Here is a 25,417-nt window from a genome sequence, read left to right as displayed (position 1 = left end):
CATTTCTGAAGTAGTACGGCTTGGTATGCATCTGGGCGTTTTTTCTCTCGCTAAAATAAATTACCTCTTGGCATATGTGAGCCCTTGTCGTTTCATTTTTACATCTGCTGCATTATAAACGTCTCAATATTTGATAAATACGAGCCGTGACATAATCGAGGTTTGCTCTTAAATACTTACTCAATCAATTTCTGTTTGTATAATATGAATTAATTTAAAATTTCACACACCCTTATCAAAACATCGATCAGTCGTTATTTATTCAGCTCGCGTATTAATACTGAGAAGTTTGTTCATTTGCATGCATTCGTTTTTTTTCTTTCGTATTTACTTGTTTGTGATTACTTTATTGGATATTGAATGAAAACACACAGGAACGTAAAAATAATAAGTCTTTATTATTTTTTTACATTTACAGTAACATTTAAAAAAAAAATCCAATATATTTATATAACAAACTCATTCTCGAATCTTCATTTTTTGTAGGACGATAGTATTATGAACGTTATTAAGGAATCATATAGAACGCGTTACTATTCATTAATAGTAACGAGTTCTTTATTTAAATTCGTTCAACTTAAACAACAAAATCCGTTGGAGCCAAGTTTAGATGTTCCTTGAATTATCTAGTCTACGACACGACAGACGTCGAGCATCAGAACGAGACAGATTAATACTGTGCAAGTGTTGGTGAAGCGGAGAAGCAATAACGTTACGTTAATGTCTGCCATTTAGAACGTACGCGGTTAGTGTCTTGCGTCGCTTGCCGTCTGATGTCGAGCACCGCAGCCGAGTAGGTATTTATTTCTTGTCGCGTTCCGAGTCTCCAACTGATCTAACGAGACTAGCAACCTAAGCCTCAGAATCACCATCTGTGCGGTCTCTGTATTGTTATAAATGGCATAGATCCGTTGGCAGACGGCGTGCGAGACCTAATGAGCTGTGAAGTAGATAAGGTGCCCGACACGAGAAGACGGGGATCATCCTCGTATCTATGTGGAATGCTCACTGCGTGTGAGCGAGCATAGATGTATTTGTAACGCTGAGGGCAATAAGATAAACTTGAGTATATTTAACCGCTGCTGAATATAAGTTCCACTGGCTTCGTATACTTGTTAATAATGCTCTTGTACAATGAAACATTCCTATATTTAACGTGAATAAACTTTAATGTTTATATAAACGTAACAATTGGGAGCTACATTATTAATATGCTGATATATTACAAATTAATTTGAATGTAGTTTAATATTGTTAATAATAATAAAATAGAAGATACTGAGCAAAATATCTTACAAGCGAACCGAATATTGACCAAACCAAAATTATTTGTGTATCTGCCAAAATCTGTTTTATATTACAGTTTATCTAACCTCTCTATAAATATTTTTATTTAACCTTCGCGCTACTTTGTCTCAATAAAATATAAACATTAACTATTACAATATAAAATCGATACAATATTTATGAAGAATTTCATCATTTGTAGTGAAGATATAATATGACGTCGTCTTATCTTATATTGACTCGAACTATGCCTCTCAAATTCCCATAAATTTCATAAATTTTAATATTTCATGGAAATGACGTGTGCCATTACCATTGCCAGAAATATTTAAAATATTTTTTATACAAAAAATTGTAGCGGTAGATTACTTTGATGTGTAGTGTTATTTTAGATGAAAACTTGTACACGGCATGTGGGTGAGAATGTAAAAATTTCAGCAGTGCACTGTCAGAGGCATGTTATGAATTGAGTTAGAGCAACTTGCGCGACTGTACGCTTGCAAAGGGACAGCCCGTCGCTGTATTCCGTAATTGATGTGTGTTGCTTTTCATCGCTGCGACCGTTCGGTGTTGGCAGTTACCCGTGGTCAAGTTAGACTAAATTAAATTGTTGTATTTTTCACAACAAAATGACTACGAGTAGCCGAGTCCATTTAACGAGGCAGCGGTAATTTCGTTTGTCAGAGCGCCGGTCGCACTGTTTTCACGACACGTTCGAATATATTGTATCGCGAACACTAGTTGTTTGAATTTTCAATTAAACGAATTATAATTTAACGATTTCAGCAATTATTATATGAAATATCAATAATATATGACTGTGCTATATATGGCTTTATAGTATATTTCATTTTGCATCGGAAAACGAAAACGACTTTTCCAAATCCCGACGCGGTAATGAATCTAGGTAATCAAGTAGCCGATTCCAATTTAGACCGATGTAAAAATTGGATATGCGGCAAATAATAATTTTCCCCATGGAATGAACTGCGTTGTCCACATTTAAGGTAATTGCCAACAGTTTCAGCTGACGTGGCCAGCAGCAAACCTGACACTCGCTCCCAGGAGGCCACCCTTTACAATCCAATTAATGAACGCCTCTTATACAGTTTTTATTTAATGTTTTATTCTCCTTTTAATATCGGCATCTCGATTTAATCTTATTATTGATTTAAATTCGAAGCGATTTTAAATTTGACCTATTTAATATAATTTTACAAGGTAACAATCATACCAAAATATTCTAAAATACAAAATAAATTAAAATTTCGTAAATTAATTATTGTGTCAAAATGTTATATAAAACGCAAACATTAGCGATTGGACGCAAAGTAATATTAAATAAACTTATTTATACGTATATGCATGACGTCGAATAATTAAACGAAAGGAAAATACCTTGACATGAAGAGGCAACGTGACTGAGGGAGGTCGGGGGTTGTTGTCACACTCAAGATTTGCAGGGAAAAGGCGTGCTTGTGGGGAAAGATCTGCCACTTGGACACGTTCAGCGGAAAACACACATATTAATATTATCTTGCGAATTCAGACCGTATTACATATATAAACAGATGTTACTTTCGACTAAATATATTGACACACTGATATCTACTTGCTCACCATGTCACGTTACTACGTATGTTTCATTGAATGAGGTTTCGTTTGATATCATCACTTTCTTACACGAATCGAATGAGGCTAAATCGCATAACGAAAATTCTTTTATCTCGTAATTCTGACGGCTCGCTTTTGATATCAATAGACTTCTGACAACTAATTATTTCTTTAAATCATTCACTAAACGTATCCGTAGAACGCGTAGTTAATTCTAAGATTTTTTTTACTATTTAAAATATATGAATTGTGTAGAATTTAAAGAAATAAATGCGGTTTCTATAAATATAATACTCATAAATTAAAAGTGTACAATACCTTAAATGAGTTTATTGTTAATTTTTAATAATTATTTTGTAATAAATGAACAAAAGAAACGTGCTATTCAATTTGTTTACTTAATACAGTATTATATTGTAATCAGACTGCAGAACGGCAAGTTTACGGTCATTGTTATTGTATTGTTTGATTATTATTATTTGTAACGAAAATTACGTAAATATAAAACAAAAAGCAACAATTATATAACCATAAAAGCGAACGTTATGTCATATTAATAATTAAATTTACAGCTTGACTTCAAACATGTTAACGAAAAAATTTTATATCTATATTTTAAATTTATTTTACTTAAATATTTATATAATGAATGTACTTTACATGGAATCTATAATACCATATCCCTTGTGTCTGTTGTTACACACAGACACATCTAGACAGACAAAGGCATATCAATAGGCCGTATCCGTCAGTCTACTTATTTCTTCTAATAGTTTAATGAATCTTTGATCAATTACATTAAGAGTGATGCAAATTATTGACAAGAGAAATTACTTTCAAAGAGCATTATGTCTACGATATGATTTGCCAATTACCTGTCCAATTGAGAATCGAAGATCAAAGAATAATTTTATAAATATCTCTCGTCTGAATACTCGGTTAAATTTGAATTGTCAATTTTGACAATTGATAATCATAATTATTGAAAATAGTGATGATATTTGCATTGGTATTAGTTGTTATAAAGTCATACGTGTATTGTTATTATTATCGCTGATAAATCGAAAACGAAAATCGATTTTAATTGAAATCGAATTGAAATAAACGGAGTGCAAAAATGTTATACGAAAAATATGTTTCCACATTTAAATATTTATTTGCATTGACAACGTCTTGTGAAACAATTTAAATTATAACAGTTTAAAATGAATATCATGCAATTTGGTTCAATTTAAAATCACCTTATCGTTGAGGAAGCTTTGATATTGACGTAATAATGGAATCAGCTAAGCGTCTACGCTTAATTGATAAAATGTTCTACGGATTATTAAATAACTAAGCTGCCATCGTTGCAATAATTATTATTATAATAGTCGTTAAATTGCAATTCTATACCAATTATGAATTAAACATTTTTTTTCATTTTCATACAAAATAGGAAATGGAGATGATTATCATTGTTTTTAATAAAACCCCGTTTGATATTCCTTTTTCATCATCTTGAGAAGATTCCCCTACTAAGAGAACTTCATTAAGTAATGAATGACGAAATCAACTGTGAAATATATTTAATAGTTTTCATTTACCTTTAATTACACAGACTCAAATACTAACAAACGTATGTTGTTAATGAATATAATAGATATAAATATAAATGATAAATCTTTGCCGGTCACAAAAGGTCAACTACTAAAATGGGAATGCGGATCATAGATATAGGTTTTTATCCAAAAATAATTATAAAATATAACTACTAAACTCATTATATTTTTTCAGATGGTGACCAGAACAAAGAAAATCTTCGTTGGAGGGCTATCAGCACCTACAACGCTGGAAGATGTAAAGAATTATTTCGAACAGTTTGGACCGGTAAGTACTTTAGATTAATTAGTGTTTAATAGGATATGATTTTTACTTAAAATATGTAAGTGACTAGTATCATTATAATCACGACTACCTCAATAAATGTGTCGAGAAAACATTAAAATTAAAAATTGCATTGACACAAATTCTTGTTTTTTGAAATATCAATCGAACCTGCCGCGTTTAAGTGAACTATTATGAATTTGAAATTTTTAGTATAAATGTTACTCAACCCTTTTATCGATAATATTATCATATGTTTCTGAGATTTGTTTGTGTCATGGATTTCAAACAAAAACAACTCAAAAAATTCTCTTTGCCAATTATATTTCAATACCCAAAAATAAAAGGATATACAGTCTCTTGAAAATTTCCACATCGATCGACATTGAATAAGAATCATGTTAGCACCAATCTACCGTCTGGTTTCATAAACATTCCCAAGCAAAAAGGAACTCTATTCGAGTGTCTCAAGGTGCAAATTCGTGAAGCAGCGTATGAACGCCTGTAAGCCTGCGATAACTCGAGTCTTTGTCTGGCATCCGCGACTCAGAACAGGTGTCTATCTATAAAAGTTTTGCCGTAATTAGCCCCGCATCTAGCATGGATTGTGACTAAGGAACTTTTCGGAATTCACCATTGGCTACAGGCGGCAGTCATTGTGCTAGCTCTCAAAGTAATCGGCCCAAGCCAGCCGCCCGCGACGATCAAAACCTTCATTACCTATTATGAGAGTTTAGAATAAAGCCAACGAGTTTTTCGGAGTGAATGTGATTGATGCCGAGCGGAGGAAATATCCCGGGAGAGATAAAAGGAATTTAATGAAGAGTCTTTAAGAATAATGATTAAGGGAATGGTTATTCCTTTTGGTCGGCGGCCTAATGATGGAATCTTTTGAATTACTTTTTGGGTCCATGTTACGTCGTGTAAACGCGACTATATTTATGTAAAATAGTATATTTTTATAATACTCATAATTTAATATTTCATACAATATCTAAAGTCCTAATTAATATTGAAGTTATAATTGATAGATACTGTATACGTAGTACGGAATAACTTCAGCGTTCGAAACCGCATACACTGTATTGAAAATTATCAAACCAAGCTATTATTATAAACTTAATTACAACAAGATATCGTAATTTTACAGTTGATAGGATAATCAAAGCGCGTAGCAACACATAAAAGCCTAAAGTGTATTCCCAACTAAGATAAATAAATGAAGGCCATTATTGAATCTACTTAGAGCGTACACCGAGAATTCTGAGTACAAATTAATTCAATAACATTCAAGCAGTGCACTGTGCTCTCGAGTCGACATCATTTCGTAAGGGTGTCACATTTTGAGCAAGTTTAATTAACAATCTAGTCGCTTTTGTAGGTACTACCTTCATTAGTGTATTTGTGGATAAACATTGCGCAAACTCGGAGCAATCCACGATACGTCCGTGTGCGTGGGACTCGCGATATCGTTCACGGTACTAAATCGTACATCCGATGCTGGTGCGTCACGTGCGTTCACATTCATGCTCGGCTATTGTGACTACCGTATAGGTACGCAAGCCGGTACCGATAGCGATGTGTGCGTGACTTCGATGTCTCGATACCATCCTGGCTCTCCCTACGTGCGAGCTTTCCGAATGCAAACTGTCTCGGAATATCAAATGAGCCACTTAAATACTGAACACAATGACTACGCCCACCTGAAGCAAAGGCCGCGAGGACGCGTGCACGCAACGCCGTCGTAAATGAAAGCCCGTCGGGTCGGGGCCGAAGGGTGGGCGAGGTTGAACCCCGGTAACGATTTCCTTCAGATAATGGAGTATTTTCTGATGAAAGCTGCTCAACAGTGCCCTTTCAAGGATTTAGGAAACGCCGGATTTATAGCCCGAACGGTTGGCGCAAATTTTGTCGTCACGACACAACGGTCCCTGTCGCATGAATAAATCTATACGTGAGCCATCCCCTAAGCATTCTGCCATTGAATTCGTTCTATTTGCGAACTTTGAAGTGCTAGCACAGCGTAGCGTTCAAGTAATGATTTAATAAGATAACCTATCGTGTGTACAGACTGTTTTAATAAACTCCTACAGGTCTATAATTATTTCAGGATCCCAATCAAACCAAATTCCTGATTCACGCTTACTTCAAATCTATTACATAAAACAAAACAAATATGGAAAAAGAATATATTTAAAATAAAAATTATAATTTTCAAGTGATAGAGCCTATGCCTACACTCATTTAAGTGGCACTTATTGAAGTGAATTAATTAAATAAAATGATTATAAATTTCAGCGTTTCGCATTTCTATTACAAAATATATTTGGAGAGCAGTTTAATACTGCGTAGAAAGTGATACCGTACAAAATATTAATATGTAAATCACAGTCAAATTCACTTGAAAGTCGAATGTCGGGTGCCGGCACCGAGATGCTGACTTAAAAATTAATTAGCCGAACGACCGGTGTAATCTCGAAAGCCTACAACGATTAGGCAGTTGTTGTTTTCTAAAATTCATTCAAATGCGTACAGAGTAAGAAGCATTTTAAGTATTCACCGCGATCGTTTATGACTTTTTGGTTACGATATACATTTGGGTAAGAGTCGTCCCTGTCGAGAATATACAGTTAGCCCTCAATGTCGCCGCGAATCGCAGAAATTTTATTTTTTTCTGTTTTCTCATGAAAATGTATGCCGGCTTTATCTGTCTATCTGCCTCGCTAAAACGATCTTATATTTAATGTTAAGCGGATAATTTTACGTACAAAAAAATTCAACCGAGATGTACAAGTGTAAGAAATCTTTCTCTTTTCAAATATCATTTCTACATTTAGAGACGGGAAATAATACATTAATCACTTTATTCGCTTTAATTTTTTATTCTTTATTTAAATAGAATCTCATTCTTTACTTAAGCGTACATAATTACTTTAAACGGATGCTATACATATTTAAATATATCTTTAAAAAAATAATGAAGCACATCTTAGAATGATTCTTGATAGTAAATCAATGGTCGTGGCTACCGCTGAAGTTTCCCAACCAATATAAAGTTAGTGAGCTCGCTAAGCGCCACACGCACAAGTGTCTTTGGTAAAGTTCCGTTGCATGCTTGATTCGCTATTGTTTTAGCCGTCGAGCGAGCCCAAACTCTGACCGTTTCCAGTTGTGCTGATAACTAGTACGCAAGACGTGTGTTGCCTTCCGTTCCAACTTGCACGATTACTTGTTATTATCTTACTGTTTGCTCTCAACTTCGAATCGGGTATCGACATTTACTATTAAATGTGCCTGTAAGTGCATTGAGGAACTCAAATATTGTACTCGATGCTAGCTCCTCAGAACTAACGACCCTATGTTGTATACTCATATTTGATTTCAAGCTACAACTCGTTATTCATAAGTAATAGCTATTTTTAAATTATTATTAGACAATTTATTTTCCCTTATAAAAATATATTGGTGTATCTAAATATATTTTTATTATAGTTGTACTAAATATATACTCACAAATAAAATATAAAAACTAAGTATAAATTGCATGAAATATATCCTTGAATGTTAAGAATCCTCTCGTCACTGGCTGTAATATTCAACTTAATCTAATTTCAATATCATTGTAGGTTAATATCTCATCTCGACTATGATTCCCTAGTAAACAGACAACTGATATGTAGCGCCATTAATGTCCATCAAACAATTCGCAAGCGATTGCGAAACGACTCTTAAGCGTTTGCATCAGTAACTAAACATCGCTTACTGTCAGCAGCACTCGAACTGTAACTGAAGCGGGTCCGGAATTTGGCTTAACTAAACTATAGATACGGTATCATCGGAGGCCGTATATCAATCAGTTGTTACAACGATCCACGATTGTCGTTTATCTTCGGGGCCGCTCGGATCTGTCTGTCCAGATTCGTGCATTGTTCCGACATTAACCAGTGCTGCCGAAACGGTGGATGTCTGAAATACCAGTGAAGCGGTTCCCGTTGCACGGCGCAACGGGCTCCCGATAGCGTTTCCAATTTCCTGACTTAAATTGCTCTAATTTGGTTATGCGCTGACGACTGATCGAAGGTTCCAAAAGCGCTGGCCACCATTCGGCTGCGGTTCGTAATTTTTGCTGTATTTTGTTGTACAGTTTCATGTCTGCATTCTATTTCCGGACGTATCGAGCTGCGTAGTAGGTATTTGCATATTGAAACATAATTCGTTATTTCAAATACTAAGTGCTCTCACGTTTTCATTTTAGATTCTTCAACTTTTAATAAAAAAAGATAAGTTTTTTCAATTAGTCTTAAAAAAATACTTTAGCAGTATTATCAATTTTCGGTAAGTATATTTCCTTAAATCTCGGAAATTGTAATTTGATCACGTTCTCCGTTAGCTAATAGCAATCTCAAATAAACGCTGGAGTTAAATGCGCTTTCAGCATTCGAAACTCTAATATCGAGTTTATAATAAAATTACAACTCGTATTTTCCGAATTAAGAGTTACGTTTTTTGTTTGCTTTTGAATGGTACGGGCAACTCTGGAGTGCCAATATATTAAGCTAATGGCGAACTAATTACGCTCTCGAAGCGTTTTACAGGGCCACATAAGTACTACTCAAGAAGCATTGCTTTTTCCATTTCATTTGTACAAACTTCTTTATATTTCGTTTAAAGAAACAACTTCTAAAGAAGTACTCGTTTGTACGAAAATATTTTGTATCGGAATAAAAAATAAGAAACAGAAAATATAATGTTAATGTACTCAAATAAATGTCTAATCAATTTTAATGGTTGACTAATGTAATTTTGTTGATATAATTCAATCGAAACATATGTTTATATGAAATTAAGTCTTATTGTTTTACTTTTATGGTTTATTTTTGAAAATAAAATAAAAAACTATTGTATTGATGTAATAGTTTCCTGTATAATACGGCGCTTCGGATGAACGTACCTCGGGGCAAGCGATTTGTATTAGCAGTATAGTATATACTCGTAATTGTCGATGCTCGAGGCTACGATTCGTCGTGTCATCGACGTAAAAGAATATAATATACTTTATATTATTTTCTACAAATACGTATCAACATATTGTTCTCTATTTAAGTTTTATCATAATAATAATAAAATAATAATAAAAGATTCCCATTGATCATTTTTAAGATAAATATTTATGTGTGATAAGAAACTTTCAAAATCTTGAGATGTGAAAAAAATGGCGACTTTGAGAATAAACGGATTTCTGAAGTTATACCGTGAATCAATTGAATTATTAAGTGTCTCAATACAAAACTTGTTTATACAAAAAATAAAGATACTTTTCGTATATTTTCCTCGAAAGACATTCAATAAAAACAAAGTCAATTGATATTCTATAAACACGTATTCGCTCCAAGTAGTTAATCTCGTTACAATAGAATCGATGAGACGATAAAAGCCGATCATTTAAAAACAGTTGCTGTTTTTACATCGTACATTATCTATCGAAGTGACGTTTCAAGTAAAAAATTAATACAAAAAGTAAATAAAACAAATAACCCGCCAGTTACACAGAGGCGACTTATAGCTTTAAAAAAATGACTTCATAGAATAGATATTAATCTTTTCTGCGTATATAACATCGAATTGAGTACTTATTACGTTAGATTTATCCTCATATTACAATTTTACGAGGGGATTGACTTTGAAATTAGAAAATCAGCGGAGGCATTTAAATCAGCTCACAACGGAACCCCGGCCGTCTTATTCAAAGCTTCTTCAGACTCGAATGGGACTCGTTTCACGCGTGTGTGAATATCTCCTATGAGTCGACTTACAGTCTACAAAGCTGATTTAGGACTGGCTAATTATTTTCCCTCACTTCTTTCTCTTTGGTGTTAATTAAAATATTTAAATATTTCTATTCGCCGTCTTATATTAATTATTTCTGCGTTAACTTTCCCTGTTTCCAGAACAAGAGTTTGCATGTGGATCGGGCTGTTAAAATATTCCTAAGTTTTGATTGCCTCGGCGACTGTGAGGAGACTTTTGATTTTTTGTTCTCATTTCTTAAATCAAAGGACAATTAGTTATGCTAATAGCATTTACGTGATGAATGTTTCTTAATAACAATATTCTGAAAAGAGTTCAAATATTGATGAAAGCAAGGTGGCGGGGGGAGGTGGATAAAAGGGGCTAAAGCTGACGTCTCATACGGCGCTGTGGTTGTAATTAATGGATCGTGCGTGGCCCCTATGAGGACAACTTTGCCTCGTAAAGATTTAGCCTTCAGTATACGAAACTAATACTAAAATTTACATTTCACATATACAAACAGTTATAATATACTATATTGTTTTTTATCGATGTTATTAAGTTACATAAAATTCAATGATAGCATGATACATAGTATAAAACAAAGTCGCTCTCCGCTGTTTGTGCCGATTTTATGTAGGTTTTTGTATATAATCCATAGACAATATAGGAAAGAAATACTGTAGTTTCTCATATGAAGTAAATATATAAATGATCTTAATTATGCAAATTCTGTAGTATATTTACTGGGTATCAGTACTGCGTGTGCGAAGCCGAGTCGTGTCAAACGGGAAAGAAATTAATACTAAAACGAAAACGTTTATTTGGTTAGTTATAAGTAATAGACTTCAGACAAAAATGTACGTAAAAGATTTACAGATTCTTTAAGTTTATTGCGCGTTCAAAATGAATCTCCGCTGTTGTAGAACGAAGAAACGGGAACAGAGGAAGAGCAAGGACACAGTAAACATAATTAGGTGTTCGGGCAAGCGGCCACCTTGATTAAACGAGACGCTGACGTTTTCAGAAGAGAAAAACAATTTAAAAAGAACGCTTGTCAAATACCAGGCGTTCAACATGCGTCGTTTTTCACAACATTAAATCTTGTAAACAACAATTAAACGGACTTAATCAAAATTCTACAACAATCTTTTTTCGGTAAGTATTGTTGTGATTCAATGTTTCTTTTTCTAGTTAATTTTATTACCCACGCATTGTTCCGTGAGGTTTTTGTGTTGGAAAAATAACAACAGAAACAAACACTAGTGACAATTCAAACTGTCAAATAATTCAAGGTGCGGCGCGACGTATCTTACAATCAGTAAGATCTACAGCCGGTACTAGCGAGACTACACTTTTTTCCATTCGGTTTCTTTATATCCCATACCTCCTTATAAATATAAGAGTTCGGCATCTTCGCACGAATTCCCAAGATAAAAAGGTATTTTTCACACATGGAACCGGTGAGCCTGCGTATCGCGGCTAAATCGCGTTCTGTGTTAAGCTTCGCAACAATAAATATTTATTTATAGCTTTTTCCTAATATTTCGCTTGGTTTAGTTAGGATTATTTCGCATACAACATTATTTCGTAACAGAAATATAAAATATGTTTTCAATTAAAACTTTATTCAAAAACATTTTTTCTCGTCTGAATTTAAAAAGACCGCTTTTAATATGTTTTTCCCATCATTAATTCTTATACCGAACACTGATAAGCATAGCATTCTTTATTGCATGCACGATATAGAATTTCATCGTTTTAAAGAGTCAACCGCAATCTTTTTCACGACAAAATGTCGTAACGTGCTGTTTTATACCGCAAAAGAAAACAAAAGAATACGCGCTCGAAGTAATAAAGCAGCTCGATTTCCGCTATTTAGAGTGGCGAAGAGAATTAAAGTTCCTTTTGAGGGAAGTTCACTACAATATAAACAAAATGTATCCAAAGTGGGCGAGTAATAAGAATTCCGTAACGTGGCGGGTAAAGGCTGCTATTTTGACGAAAAAACGATGATGAAGCACGACCATGTCGAGAGCCTAGCCGACTGATAAATTGTCGAACATTTTTTCGCTAAAAATTCTTTCCTTAGGAACCAATTATTGAGGCTTACCGATAGAGAGCTCCAACTTGGTCCAATCTATACGCATTGCTGTATTTCCTTGCTACATTCACTGTAATTTCAAATGCAATTTAAGCATTACCTCAACATTATTGCCATTTTATACGTCTCTTAAAGTTTTAAATTGAATTTTGGACATGAAATGCTATTTTAATACTTTTAAAAGACGACATATAAAAATTTTTTAATTCGCTTTTATTGATAATAAAATACGTTTTAATGTATTTCGTGTTCCATATATTAATAAAATATTTTCTGTAGCTGTTAACATAAACATGGAAAACAAACTGGGGCCAAATCGACCGCACTCTAAACGGCACATACTAACTCGATACAAACTGTGATAAAGGTTCGATTGTATGCAGTAAATAAAATATGACTTGGCCATATTTCCACTTTCGTTTCTTTTCGTTTTATGTCCCTTTTTCTCTGGGTTCTCTGAAAAACCATTCGTACAAAATACCTTTTCGATATTACCCAACTTTATTAGAAACGGGCACGTGTTTTTATATCAAAAATATATATTTTTTTTTCATTCCTACACAAATTCATCTTAATACGTAAATAAATAATTCATTGATATAATTATAATGTGATTCATTTTTATTATATCTTGACTTAAGAATAATAAATTTAATGGAATTCTACCTTACAGTAATAAAAAGTTAAATGCTGATGAAAAAAAAAAGTTACATTTTCATTAAACAAGGCTATGTTAAAAATTTATTCGCATCTAAATGTAGAGCGTTGGAAATATTATTTAAGATACAACACGATCCATAATTTAAGTTGCGTAGCCCCAAGTCGAGCCGCGGATTCAGCTTACGGCGCAAATAAATAGCTTCTTCGAAAGCTATCGTGAAAGCAAATTAGAATAATGTTCTGCGATTTGGCGTTTCAACAAACGAGAACGTAGAATGGCCCTCAGTGGATTATTTGGGTGTTCGGGTGGACCTGGGTAAATTTGGGTATAAATGGAAGTGTCGTGACTGTAACAGAGGTTACCTATTAACTAAAAAGTAAACTCAGTTCCAGAAGGATTTCAGTTCATATATTTAGATAACGCGCATTACATTTCGTTTTTCGACACATTATTCTAGTGTTTAAACATTTTTACGTTAACGATACACATTACCCTAAATTGCGGACCGACTAATCTATACAATATACTGTGTATAATAATAGCGTATTTTCGAATAAAATATGTTATCACAAGCCAATAAAAGTGGATATTATAAAGCGATAGGTCGCGTATTTAAAAGCCGCAATCATTTTCAAATAAAAATTCTGTAACGCACCGTTGGTAGTAATTTTATTGAGCTCTTAAAACTCGAATACAAGCGGTATTATACTAGTACATTACTAATATGATAAAACGAAAAAAGTACCCATAATTGTTTAAAATGTGTTCTACATTTGAATTAAGATAGATTTTGAAAAAAAATCTCAATTCTCATCGCGTCTACTCAATAATAAAATCCTCAATCCAGATGCTTAGTTTGTAAACCTTTTCGAATCTAAATTAAAAAGTTTAGGTTTATAATTTTGGATATTATTTTTTTTTTTCATTGCTAATTATTGAATACAATTCGATTCATAATTCCACTGTTATAAGTCGCTTGTTATTTGCCCGAAGCCTCTAATAACTACACAAAGTACTTTATATAAACAATTACAAAGTTTCAGTCCAATCATAGGATACCGAGCATCTACAATAAAACCGAAATAGTGTATATCATGTAACTCAAGCTCATTGTATAACAGAGTATTAATCCTTAAGAGAATAAATGAAACAGTAATTAGCGTTTTCTGTAAATAAATATTAACATAAACTTTGTTATTCAGATTAGCACAAGCTTGGCTCGGTAAGGTGAATAGTGCTTAATCGTTGTATTTAATAAAACATAATATCTCGTGTTGAAATGTTCATCATAACCATATACAAACAGGATGAATTATAACTACTAATTCGAGTGAATCGTGTTGAAAAACAAGGCGTATTATTCTATAAAAAGTAATCAACGTGTAAAACCTTTGAGTTATTTTTCTTGGTTTTCGTACAAGATTTATAAATTTAATTGTTTAAGATTATAACGGGGACATGATTGTCAAAAGAGTAACTATTTAGATCCAATAAATATTGGAAACATTTCGGATATAATATAATCAATATTAGAGCATGAGTTACATTATCTATGAATGTAAAACTTTACATAATATATGCTATTATTCGTATGCTATGTTCTCGTTAATGTTGCCGTTAATATTTTATTAAGTATCGATACATTACGTAAATCCTTTTAATAAAAACGGCTGTAAATAAAAAAACTACCGATAAATAAGCTCAATAAACTATCCCATCAAGCAGAAACTGAGCTCATTTTTGAATTATTGGATGCTGGATCTCATATTGTACGCAACATGTGCTTTGTATCATCTCAACCCTGCATTTTGTAACATCAAGTCACATATCGAATCAAATCACATTATTTTGTATAAATGATTGAATACGGAATACAATACAGATTTTTATTATTACGAAACATATAGAATAGAATGTACGTACTCATATAAGTGTTAAAAAGTCGTAATAGGTTTTCGAATCCAATTCCAATCGCTTGAATTTTTTATTACATTTTTGTGTACCCGGGGATTTGTAACGATAGTCATATTGTTAGTTTGTTTTTTTTTTTTACTCATCTATTATTTAATTGCTTTAATTGAATGGTTTATGTATCTTTAAAAATAATACTGTTCTGTTTTCATTTGTAGGACTAATTAATCGATTTCCGGCTGGTTCACTAATGGTTTCAATTAACTTACTATTTTAAATATTTTTTTAAATCATTACCAAAATTAACTAATATTTTACGATTGGATATGAATTTTCAAACTTCCATACGATAGATACAACAGACAAACTTGGAGTGCCAGTGTCGATAAGTGATGTTGAATTCTTGGCATTAGGTCCAATGGTTGTGGTTTTCAATCGCCATGTTGTGGGGCTTCCTCAAATATGATTGGCTAAGAAGTCATAACTCTCGATCGAAAAATCCAATGTAAAAATCTTCCTTAGCCATTCATCCGCTATTCATGACTTAAAAATGATTCAATGAAAGAATCTCTTTCATTCCTATGGAACCACAACGCTTACTAATATTTTAATTAAGTAATTTTATAATATGTTGCATATTTATCAGAACCTTCGAGAGAGGATAACTATTTATTTATTGAATAAAAAACTAAAATTAATAATTACTGATATATTTGTAATGCAAAACAATTGACATTATTCAATTGTAAAAAAATATCTGTGAAACTACAAAAGACGATATCAATGACTACTGCATGCATTACGTTATATACTTGTATACTTGCATTCGAGTTAAAGAATAATTTCGTAATGTACTACAATGCTTATTTTTATTTAATTTATTCTATCCAATAATTGAATATCAACGGGCTATAACGACGGATTTAGATCGAAGTATCCAGATTTTCTTATTTAAAAGTCACCCCGAAGTGCTCATCTATTTTTAGTAAGCATCTGCTTTACTTTCAAATAAAAATCTTACAAGACGAAGAGATTAGAAGTTAAGAGATTTATTTTGATCATATAAAAATAATCACCATCATCATCATTGGCCAATTACAATCCACTGGTTGATGCAGGTCTCTCCCGAAGATGTTATTTGCCTTGCAGATTATTTGCAGTCTATCTATGTAGGACATGTTATTTGTGTGTATGTGTGATGCTCTATGTACGTATGTTGCGTTTGCCATCCGTGGTATTCATTCTAGGCTGCAACAGTATCAGTACAGTTAATCCTTCGACTATCGTCACCAGATCACTGCCATTTCAGTCTACTGATCATGCAAGCTATTAATAAAAATTGATACAATGTAACATAAATAACTTTATTTGAAGAAGTGGTTCCTTCCGTTTCAATCCTTATATGTTTAACGCTCCATCCACGTGTTTAATGAGCGTGAAATATTTTGACAAGGACCAACCAATATCATCACCTTAAATAGAAAAAAAAGTAACACTTTGATGTTCGTTTTAATTACGTTTCATAACTGTTTCTATTTATCTCCGATTCACCCGTCAAAGTATATTAATTTCATATTAATATATTTACCTGACACGTAGATATTAAATTAACTTAATGGATTGTACTTAATATTAATATGTGTATACATTTTCATTAATCGAAAAATCATAATATTTTTGTATACGAATAAATAGACATCAAAAAAGATAATGCACGTTTTTAAAAGCAGATTATATTTTAATTGATGGGATTTATATTATGGTATAATTGAAAACAAGTATTTAAAAAAAATCCAGTCGTTAGTTTGATAGTTTTAATATCAATGATAGATTTATATAGATAATAAAAAAAATATTTTCGCTTTGGATCTTAGTAGCGATTGTGTCAGGTTCCTTAAATAAAGGAAGACAAATCATATTAAACCTCAAACCAAAAGATTTTTGATTTCGCTCGCGTTTTAAAGGTTTAGTTGTCATGTGTTGCCTTTCTTGGAGTTCAAATTTGCTTCATACCAAATTTCATCTAATTCGGTTCAGCGGTTTGGTAGTAAATGAGCGACAGGCACACTGAGTTACTTTCACGTTAATATTATTAGCTGAGCTGAGGTGGCCCAGTGGTTAGAACGCGTGCATCTTAACCGATGATTGCGGGTTCAAACCCAGGCAAGCACCACTATATATATGTGCTTAATTGTGTTTATGATTCATCTCGTGCTCGGCAGTGAAGGAAAACATCGTGAGGAAACCTGCATGTGTCAAATTTCATCGAAATTCTGCCACATGTGCATTCCACCAACCCGCATTGGAACAGCGAGGTGGAAAATGTTCCAAACCCTCTCCTTAATGGAAGAGGAGGCCTTATCTCAGCAGTGGGAAATTTACTGGCTGTTACTTTACTTTACTTTAATATTATTAGTACAGAAGTATAGATAATTTTGTAACGTTGTATGTCTGTATAAACTTGACTAGACGGTAGGCAAATTCGCATGTTACAAACGCTGCCTAAACTTTATTAATGTCAATTAAGTGCCAACCATTAAAGTTTTTTATGTCCTTAAGGGCTTTAAATGCTTTTAAATTTGTTCTTTAAAATCAATAAAAGGTCTACTTTCATCAGCGTTTCGGTAATAAAATTTGGTTTACAGTGATCCCAGATAATGAAATTGGATAACGTGTTTGAAATTATTCACAGATTCAAGAGTTTTAACACTAAGCTTAAGCTTATTTACATGAATTTAATCAATTAATTTGTTACATTATATGTAGCACATTCTCAAGATTACTTAGATAGCAATATTTATTATACAATCGATATTCACAATGTCAGACTATAGTATGGAAATAATCAAATATGAGCACTTTCCTATTTTGATAGTCAATCATTGAAAGTTTTATAATGCACTATTTTATCCTAGGTAGGTGTAAAAAGTAAAATAAAATTTACGAAATCCAGTACAGTTATGTAGCCTTGGAAGTGTAACAGACAGAAAGAATTACATTCGCATTTATAAATATAGTTTTGTCCGTAAAATGACAGACGAACCATACATATAGATGTATCAAACGTGACGTCATTATATCGAAGTAGAGATGAATAAAAATTCGAGATCACAGTTATAATACAATAATTGCATATAAATAATGAACTTTATCACTATAACAGCATAGTTTAATTTTGCATATCTCTAAGTCGACGCTCGATAAAACAATGCCGTTCCATTCCGAAGAATGATAAAGGTCACATCTGTATAACAAAATTAGAGAGTTCAAAGTTACATAGTCGATATTATATTACATTTCAGGGTTTGGTTCAAAGAAATACGGATGTCAAAAGAAAGTCATTATTAATATACATATGTTTCTATCTACTTCTATCGCCTATATTTATATAGTTAAATGAATTAATAATAATTGATATCTAGGTATACTAAAAATGGCGCGTTTTCAATCAAACAATAATGAAATTTGAATTTAGAACTTCACATATTTGTGACGTCACATAATATAATCAACGAATTGATGTCACTTATTTATTACCAGAATACGCATTGCTTGTTCAATATTTAGTCGTCTAATTTATAGACCCGAAGCGACTTTCCTCAACACATAATTTTTCAGTAAAATTATTACCTCCATGCAAAAATATTCCCGTGTAAATGCAAATTTATAATTGAATTAAATTAATCTTTGCTGTAAAACTCTCGACAGCGGAATTACGGATGATTGTAGCAATTACATTTAAGTTTTATTTTCGCAAAAGCATTGAGAATGTTATAATAGACGTAAAAAAAAAATTAGTTATCCGTATCTACTCGACCCCGTGTTGTCATAAAACTACGACACTGAAGCTATCAAAGGCGCTCTAATAAAAGAAGAGTAACAAAGCAGAATATAACAGTGCAGAAGGCATATACACGTTCCATTATAATCCTAAAGCTCTTAATCATAAAGGCTATAGTTGGGTAAAAATGTAAACACACCTTGTGACCCGTACAGGACGTAACTTTGTACGCGACGTTATGTTTTCATTGATGACTTTTTCTTCCTCTTTTAATTTACCTCTCACGTGCAAATATATTTCATAATTTTTTCGATGGCTTCTGAATAGGATAGATGATTCATGGTATATCGATATTTACAAGTTTATTATTATATTAGAAAGTATTTAACTAATCTCAGTCAATCTAGACAAATCGAATATAAAACTAGAGATCATAATAAACAAATTTCACTGGCGAAAATTCCGAAATGCTAACCATTTCTGCTTAAAAATACCAACGCATAGTATTACGAGGAAAAATCTTCATAATCAAGGCTCATGAGCTGGAACGAAGACGATGTAATAGATGCTTTCAATGAGAGACTTAATACGACGTCGCAATGTTAATTGCTCAAATCTCTAAATACTCGCCAGACAGTCTCTGCTTTTTACTCTCGCCCTATGTCAACCATAATTAGTTTTTTCCCCCGGAGTAATCGCTGTCGGTACAAACATGCAATGCTCTTAATGAAAACACTCGCAAGTGGTCGTGTTTAATGTTTATTTACTTCCAGTTTGTTTTAAGACATTTCCTCAGATGATCTTCCGAAACGATGAACGCTTGTAATAAGCCACGTCGAGACGTTTTCTCGTCTCCGCCGGTAATTATTGTTATATTGAAGAATGTTATGTGTGTTTTAAGTTTTGGATGACGATTTAATGTTTACAGTATATCATGTATACTTTATAAGATAATTATGATTTTATTGACACAGTGTACCATCGAAGAATTATTTTAGGTAACAAATGCAATATAATTTAGATAGGTACTATTCGATACATACCACGATCGCTGCCATAAAAATATGGTGCAATTATTATTATGATTATTTTTATACCTTTTTCATATTAAGGTATTCCATATTAATATATACTTACAACTTCATGTCTGCAATACCTGTCTCATGCTAAATAAAGTATTTCTCTTCCTTTTTCAACCGACTTCCAAAAGGAGGAGGTTATCAATTCGTCTGTATTTTTTTTTTTTTTTTTTTTTTTTTTTTTTTTATGTTTGTTACCTCATAACTTTTCACTGGGTGGACCGATTTTGATAATTTTTTTTTTGTTTGAAAGGTAGTGCTTCCCGTGGGGTCCCATTTTTTTTAATTTTTTTTCCAATGATGCTATCCATGTGAAAACGACATAAGTCTTAAATTTGCATTATGTATATGCGCGACAAATAGGTGAATAACTGAAAATCACGTTGACCAATTTTGATAATTCTTTTTTTATTATAAAATATATACTTCAAGGGTAATTTGGTGAAAGTATGGTAAGGTTCTGAGCACAGGATCCATGACAAAGTAACGGAACGTAAGGGAACGGAACAATTCTGAGGAGAACGTTAGCGATACTCGGTCGAATCTTTTATTTATAGGTTATTTGGATATTTGAGTCACCTTCCGTAATGTGGTTATGTTTATGTAATTATCATAGTCGAATATTATAATCAACTAGCTACCCACCCCGGCTTCACACGGGTGCAATACTGATACTAAATATACTACAGAATTTGTGTATTTACGACATCACATCGCAAACTTCTAAAATTATCAGTGTTTCTTTACTATATTGTTCATGTATTATATACACAAACCTTCCCCTTGAATCACACTATCTTTTAAAAAAAAACGCATCAAAATCCGTTTCGTAGATTAAAAGATATAGGGACAGAGAAAGCGACTTTGTTTAATACTATGTAGTGATGGAACTCCTATACGGCTCGCAGTTAGGGTGCGATATGGGGCAGAATTTCTTACTATCTTTAATCAAATTTTGTGTATGTGATGTGATGTCATATGATGTACGAAATATAGTTGGTCTTTTTCAAAGTTTTTTTGCTGAGTTCGATTACAGCTCTTTCGAGGGATCCTTGTAGTTTACGCCGCGTGACGTATTAAATCCGCATTTTCGAAAGTCTATTTTTGCTTTATTCGCAAGTTTCCTTTGAAGTTGTTCTCGAAGTAGTTTCTGACTCATATAAACGGAACGCTTAATCTATCCATATTAAAAAAAATTAGTTAGTCAGCATCAGCTTCACTTAAAATCAAAAAATAAATAAAAATTTTAACAAAAAGAAAAACCGACTTCAAACAAAACACTATTTTAAAACAAATTAATATGCACGAAAAAGTAATAAAAATAATTGCGTATTCAACATATTTTTTAGAGTCTTCCTAAGTTAAATGAAATGAAAAATATTAGACTACTTAAAAGTTGATTAACGATTATATCATGTAGTTATAATTATTGTTATATTTGGAGTCGGTGTCAGCCAATAAAACCCTACAGTATATCTATCAAAAAACAATACGAGAGTACTTTAACAAATATGTTTTTTACAAATTACGTTTTACACAATAATATACTGGATCAATCAAGGGGCTCGTATCGCTTCTTTCTTTTGATTGTTGGGGCAAGGGCACCGTGGCTGACACCGGCTCCAAATATACCAATAATTATAACTACATGATATAATCGTTAATCAACTTTTAAGTAGTCTAATATTTTTCATTTCATTTAACTTAGGAAGACTCTAAAAAATATGTTGAATACGCAATTATTTTTATTACTTTTTCGTGCATATTAATTTGTTTTAAAATAGTGTTTTGTTTGAAGTCGGTTTTTCTTTTTGTTAAAATTTTTATTTACGATAAGTAAAGTTTATACAGAGGTAGCTATTCGTTTTCGAATTTTGATAAATAATTATTACTATTAAAATGATTTCAGTGTCAGCTTTCAGAAAGATTATGAGAACAAAACTATAAAATATTGTATTTCCTATTGTTATTTTATGTTTCAAATTAATACCCAAGTAACTAAAACAGAAAAATTGTTAACAATCAAGTCTTTGTTTTCTCATTTCTTTTGTCATTATTTAACTCATAAACGCACAACACATAAAGTAAAAGTATGACATTAAAAAAGAGTTTTCACTTTGCTTTGGTTTAAGAAATGTGTAATTCTTTACACATTTTCTTTAATAGTTGAGATACCATAAGATGGCGCATTTAAGAATACTGTGAAAAATACGACGGACACTTAGTATTTCGTCGCTAAGGGTATGAGATAATGCTGTCGTGTTTAAAAAGACGTTAAGGAAATCTCAGGCAGCTGTTGATACGACGTATATCTTCGTTACGCGTTAGAAGAAAACAATATAAATCAGTTATAATTTATTTATCTCCTTCTATGTCTGCCAAATTTATTAAGCTGTAACAAAATACATTATATGTGAATTAACTGTAAAATATCGCTTGACAAGCGATGAATTATCACATTTTTAATTGCACAAATACCTATAATACTTTGCAATGGCTCCTGTAATGAAGGCAAATTCCATATATAATTATAGTTATGTAAAATTATAACAGATGTCAACACCTCTACAGTTAAACTGTCGCCGTCTCTGGGTAGGGTGCGGTGAGTGGCAAAAAATGAGAGGCCATTTTACCTCTCGCCGCAAAATAAGCAAATTTTACCTCCAGTTCCATAAGGCCAGAAAGGAGAGGCCTTTTAGCTTTTTAGGTTGGTTATTTTATTACAAAAATGAATTTTACTCGTCGAGACAAGACCAAAAATAAATATGACTCCTTCCAACGTACATAGTTCAAAGTTCATAAACACCCAGTCACAATACCTAGATCTTCAAGGATATTATAATGGAAAGTCCTATATTTTACCTAACTATAATATTCAACTCAATATTTGCTTGATTGATTGATCGATTGATTGATTGATAGTTTGTTGCTAGTCATATTATTCACCTTGACGTATTTAATTTTATGATTTAAAACCTTCGGGTAAATCAATAATAATTATCAGAAATCATTTTTTTAATTATTTAATCATTAAAATTATCTTTACTAATTATTGAGCATAATCTTAATTTGAATTCTAAAACTAATTTTCTAAAAATAATAATTACCATGATACAACGCACATATTCTGCCCCACAAATAACACCGCATGCGACGTACTCACGTCGACTTGCACTTACCCGATGTTTTCATAGTATGCCATGGACACTCCTTGTTTTAATTTCGCGTAAGGATAAACACATTTTCCATTGGCACCGTGTCTAGCGCCCCTATTTCGCCGCGAGCCTAATGTCGCGAGGCGACGAAATTTATCGTGCCGCTTGTAATTCTGCCCCATGGCTGCCCCTCGCTCCTCGCCTCTCACCCTCACCCCGTCAGCCGACACACTTACATATAACGTTTTCTAATGAAATTGTCCACAAACCCAGCTCGCCACAACCCCCGGGCCCGTTGACGCCGCCGGATGAACCGAAAAAAGTACAGCTCGCGTTACTAATGGCTTCATTTATCTTAGTCTCTAACACTGATACGCCACGACGATGTTTTATATTTAATTTAGCGCTGTAAGGAATAAATTACAGTCGTATCAGACCCTATAATGTAAAAGGACAAGCAGTTCTTGAATTATTGACCCGTCCCAATGTTTAGACGGCTTATTGGATTAATTTATTAGAGGGTAAGCGATAACTTATGTTGACCTCTAGATCGGATGTAATGAGTCAAATTTCCGAATACAACATAAGACTTTGCATATTTTCCACGTTTTATTTTCTGAATGATAAATTGATATATAAAGTGTCGAGTCAGTAACAGACACCTTAAGTGTGTTTTTTAACATTAATCTAGTAAATTTAATGTAATCCTGAGCAATATAAAAAGTAAAATTACACTAAATTTAAAGAAAGGACATTTGGACTTGAAACAGTTAATATTTTGGCCTACGATTCTCCTTAGTGTTCGTTTTATGCCCTAGTTCGTTCCAAGCTCATGTAACGCGACTTATCCTACAGGTTTACGACAAACGATAAACGTATCCTGCCGATGGCTGCAACCCTTACATTGCGCATACGTATTTCTCAAGACCGTAGGCTTATCTCAGGAATTATATCCTCTAACTACGACGGCTATTCCTCTTGAAATTTAGTAGAAGCCAACTTGTTTTAAAAGGTTATTTCAACAACGGTATTATTCTATATTATTTTAACACCATATTTTAAAATTTGCTTTCAAAAATAATATTGTTAAAGTGAATTAAGTTACTTATTATATAGAACTGACAATGGACGGATAGATGACCCAGTGGTTAGATAACGTGAATCTTAGTTAAAGTGGGTCCCCAGCAAGCATCATTTCTTGTGCAAAATATGTGTTTATAAAAGTAAAAGTAAAGTAACAGCCCATAAATTTCCCATTGCTGGGATAAGGCCTCCTCTCCTATTGAGGAGAGGATTTTTGGTACATATTCCACCACGCTGTTCCAATGCGGGTTGGTGGAATGCACATGTGACAGTATTTCGATGAAATTTGATAATATAATATAAACATACATATATGTGGGATGTGTTTATAATTCATCTAATTCTCGGCAGTGTAGGAAAACATCGTAAAGTAACATGCAGGAGTTAGATAAATTCCTGTTTCATTTATATTCTATCACTAACACGCAATAGCTCAGCGTAGTGGAGTAAGAACCAAACCATCTCTTCTAAAGGAGAGGCTTAATCCTAACATTAGGACATTAACAGGCAATTACTTTACTTTTTTTTACATACTATTTCCTTTAAGTAACCAGATTATTCCCGTACATTGCATGAGATTAAAGTAAGCCGCATTTAAAAGCAAATCGTGTAATTTGGCAACTGAGCTGTGATTAGATAGTGCTTTGGCCCCGTTAGGGTAATGAGAATAGCCTTTTTAACCTCTCTTCATGTTAACACAATTTCATTCCCCTTTTTTGCATATTTACGTAAACGGTTATACGTTTTACAAAAGTTTAATTTCTATACAACATTACTTGTTTATTATATAACATAACGATATTTCTACATATTGCAATCATCAATTCACAGAGGTAACGATTCAAAATTGAATCATGAAATACTATGTCCAAATATCTATTGTTCGAAATCCAAGACCGTAAATTCCCATGATTTAGAACGCCTTCACGACGATAGACAATAACGTAAATATTTTACACATTGCAATGCAAAACTATTCGTGCAAAAGTAAGTAACGTTTGCCGTCTTAACTTGCTTCCACGGTTTGGCGAGCCTCACTATTTCGGAAGCCGTGTAAATCGTAGTGGGCCACGGCAAACTTCCTAG

General features: G+C 32.9%; 1 protein-coding gene across 7 annotated transcripts in view; it reads left to right on the top strand.

Moving 5' to 3' along the window:
* LOC124533325 (RNA-binding protein Musashi homolog Rbp6) overlaps positions 1 to 25,417 on the top strand; it is a 468,593-nt gene that overhangs the window by 320,966 nt on the left and 122,210 nt on the right. For all 7 annotated transcript variants that reach the window (XM_047108530.1, XM_047108528.1, XM_047108527.1 and 4 more), the window contains exon 6: positions 4,678 to 4,770. In XM_047108530.1, the coding sequence (XP_046964486.1) occupies positions 4,678 to 4,770 (93 nt within the window). The remainder of the gene's footprint in view (positions 1 to 4,677; positions 4,771 to 25,417) is intronic.

Source organism: Vanessa cardui, chromosome 11 (genome assembly GCF_905220365.1).
Source record: "Vanessa cardui chromosome 11, ilVanCard2.1, whole genome shotgun sequence".
NCBI lineage: Eukaryota > Metazoa > Arthropoda > Insecta > Lepidoptera > Nymphalidae > Vanessa > Vanessa cardui.
The sequence above is the reverse complement of the archived record's forward strand: the minus strand, read 5'-3'. Positions and strand labels throughout refer to the sequence as shown.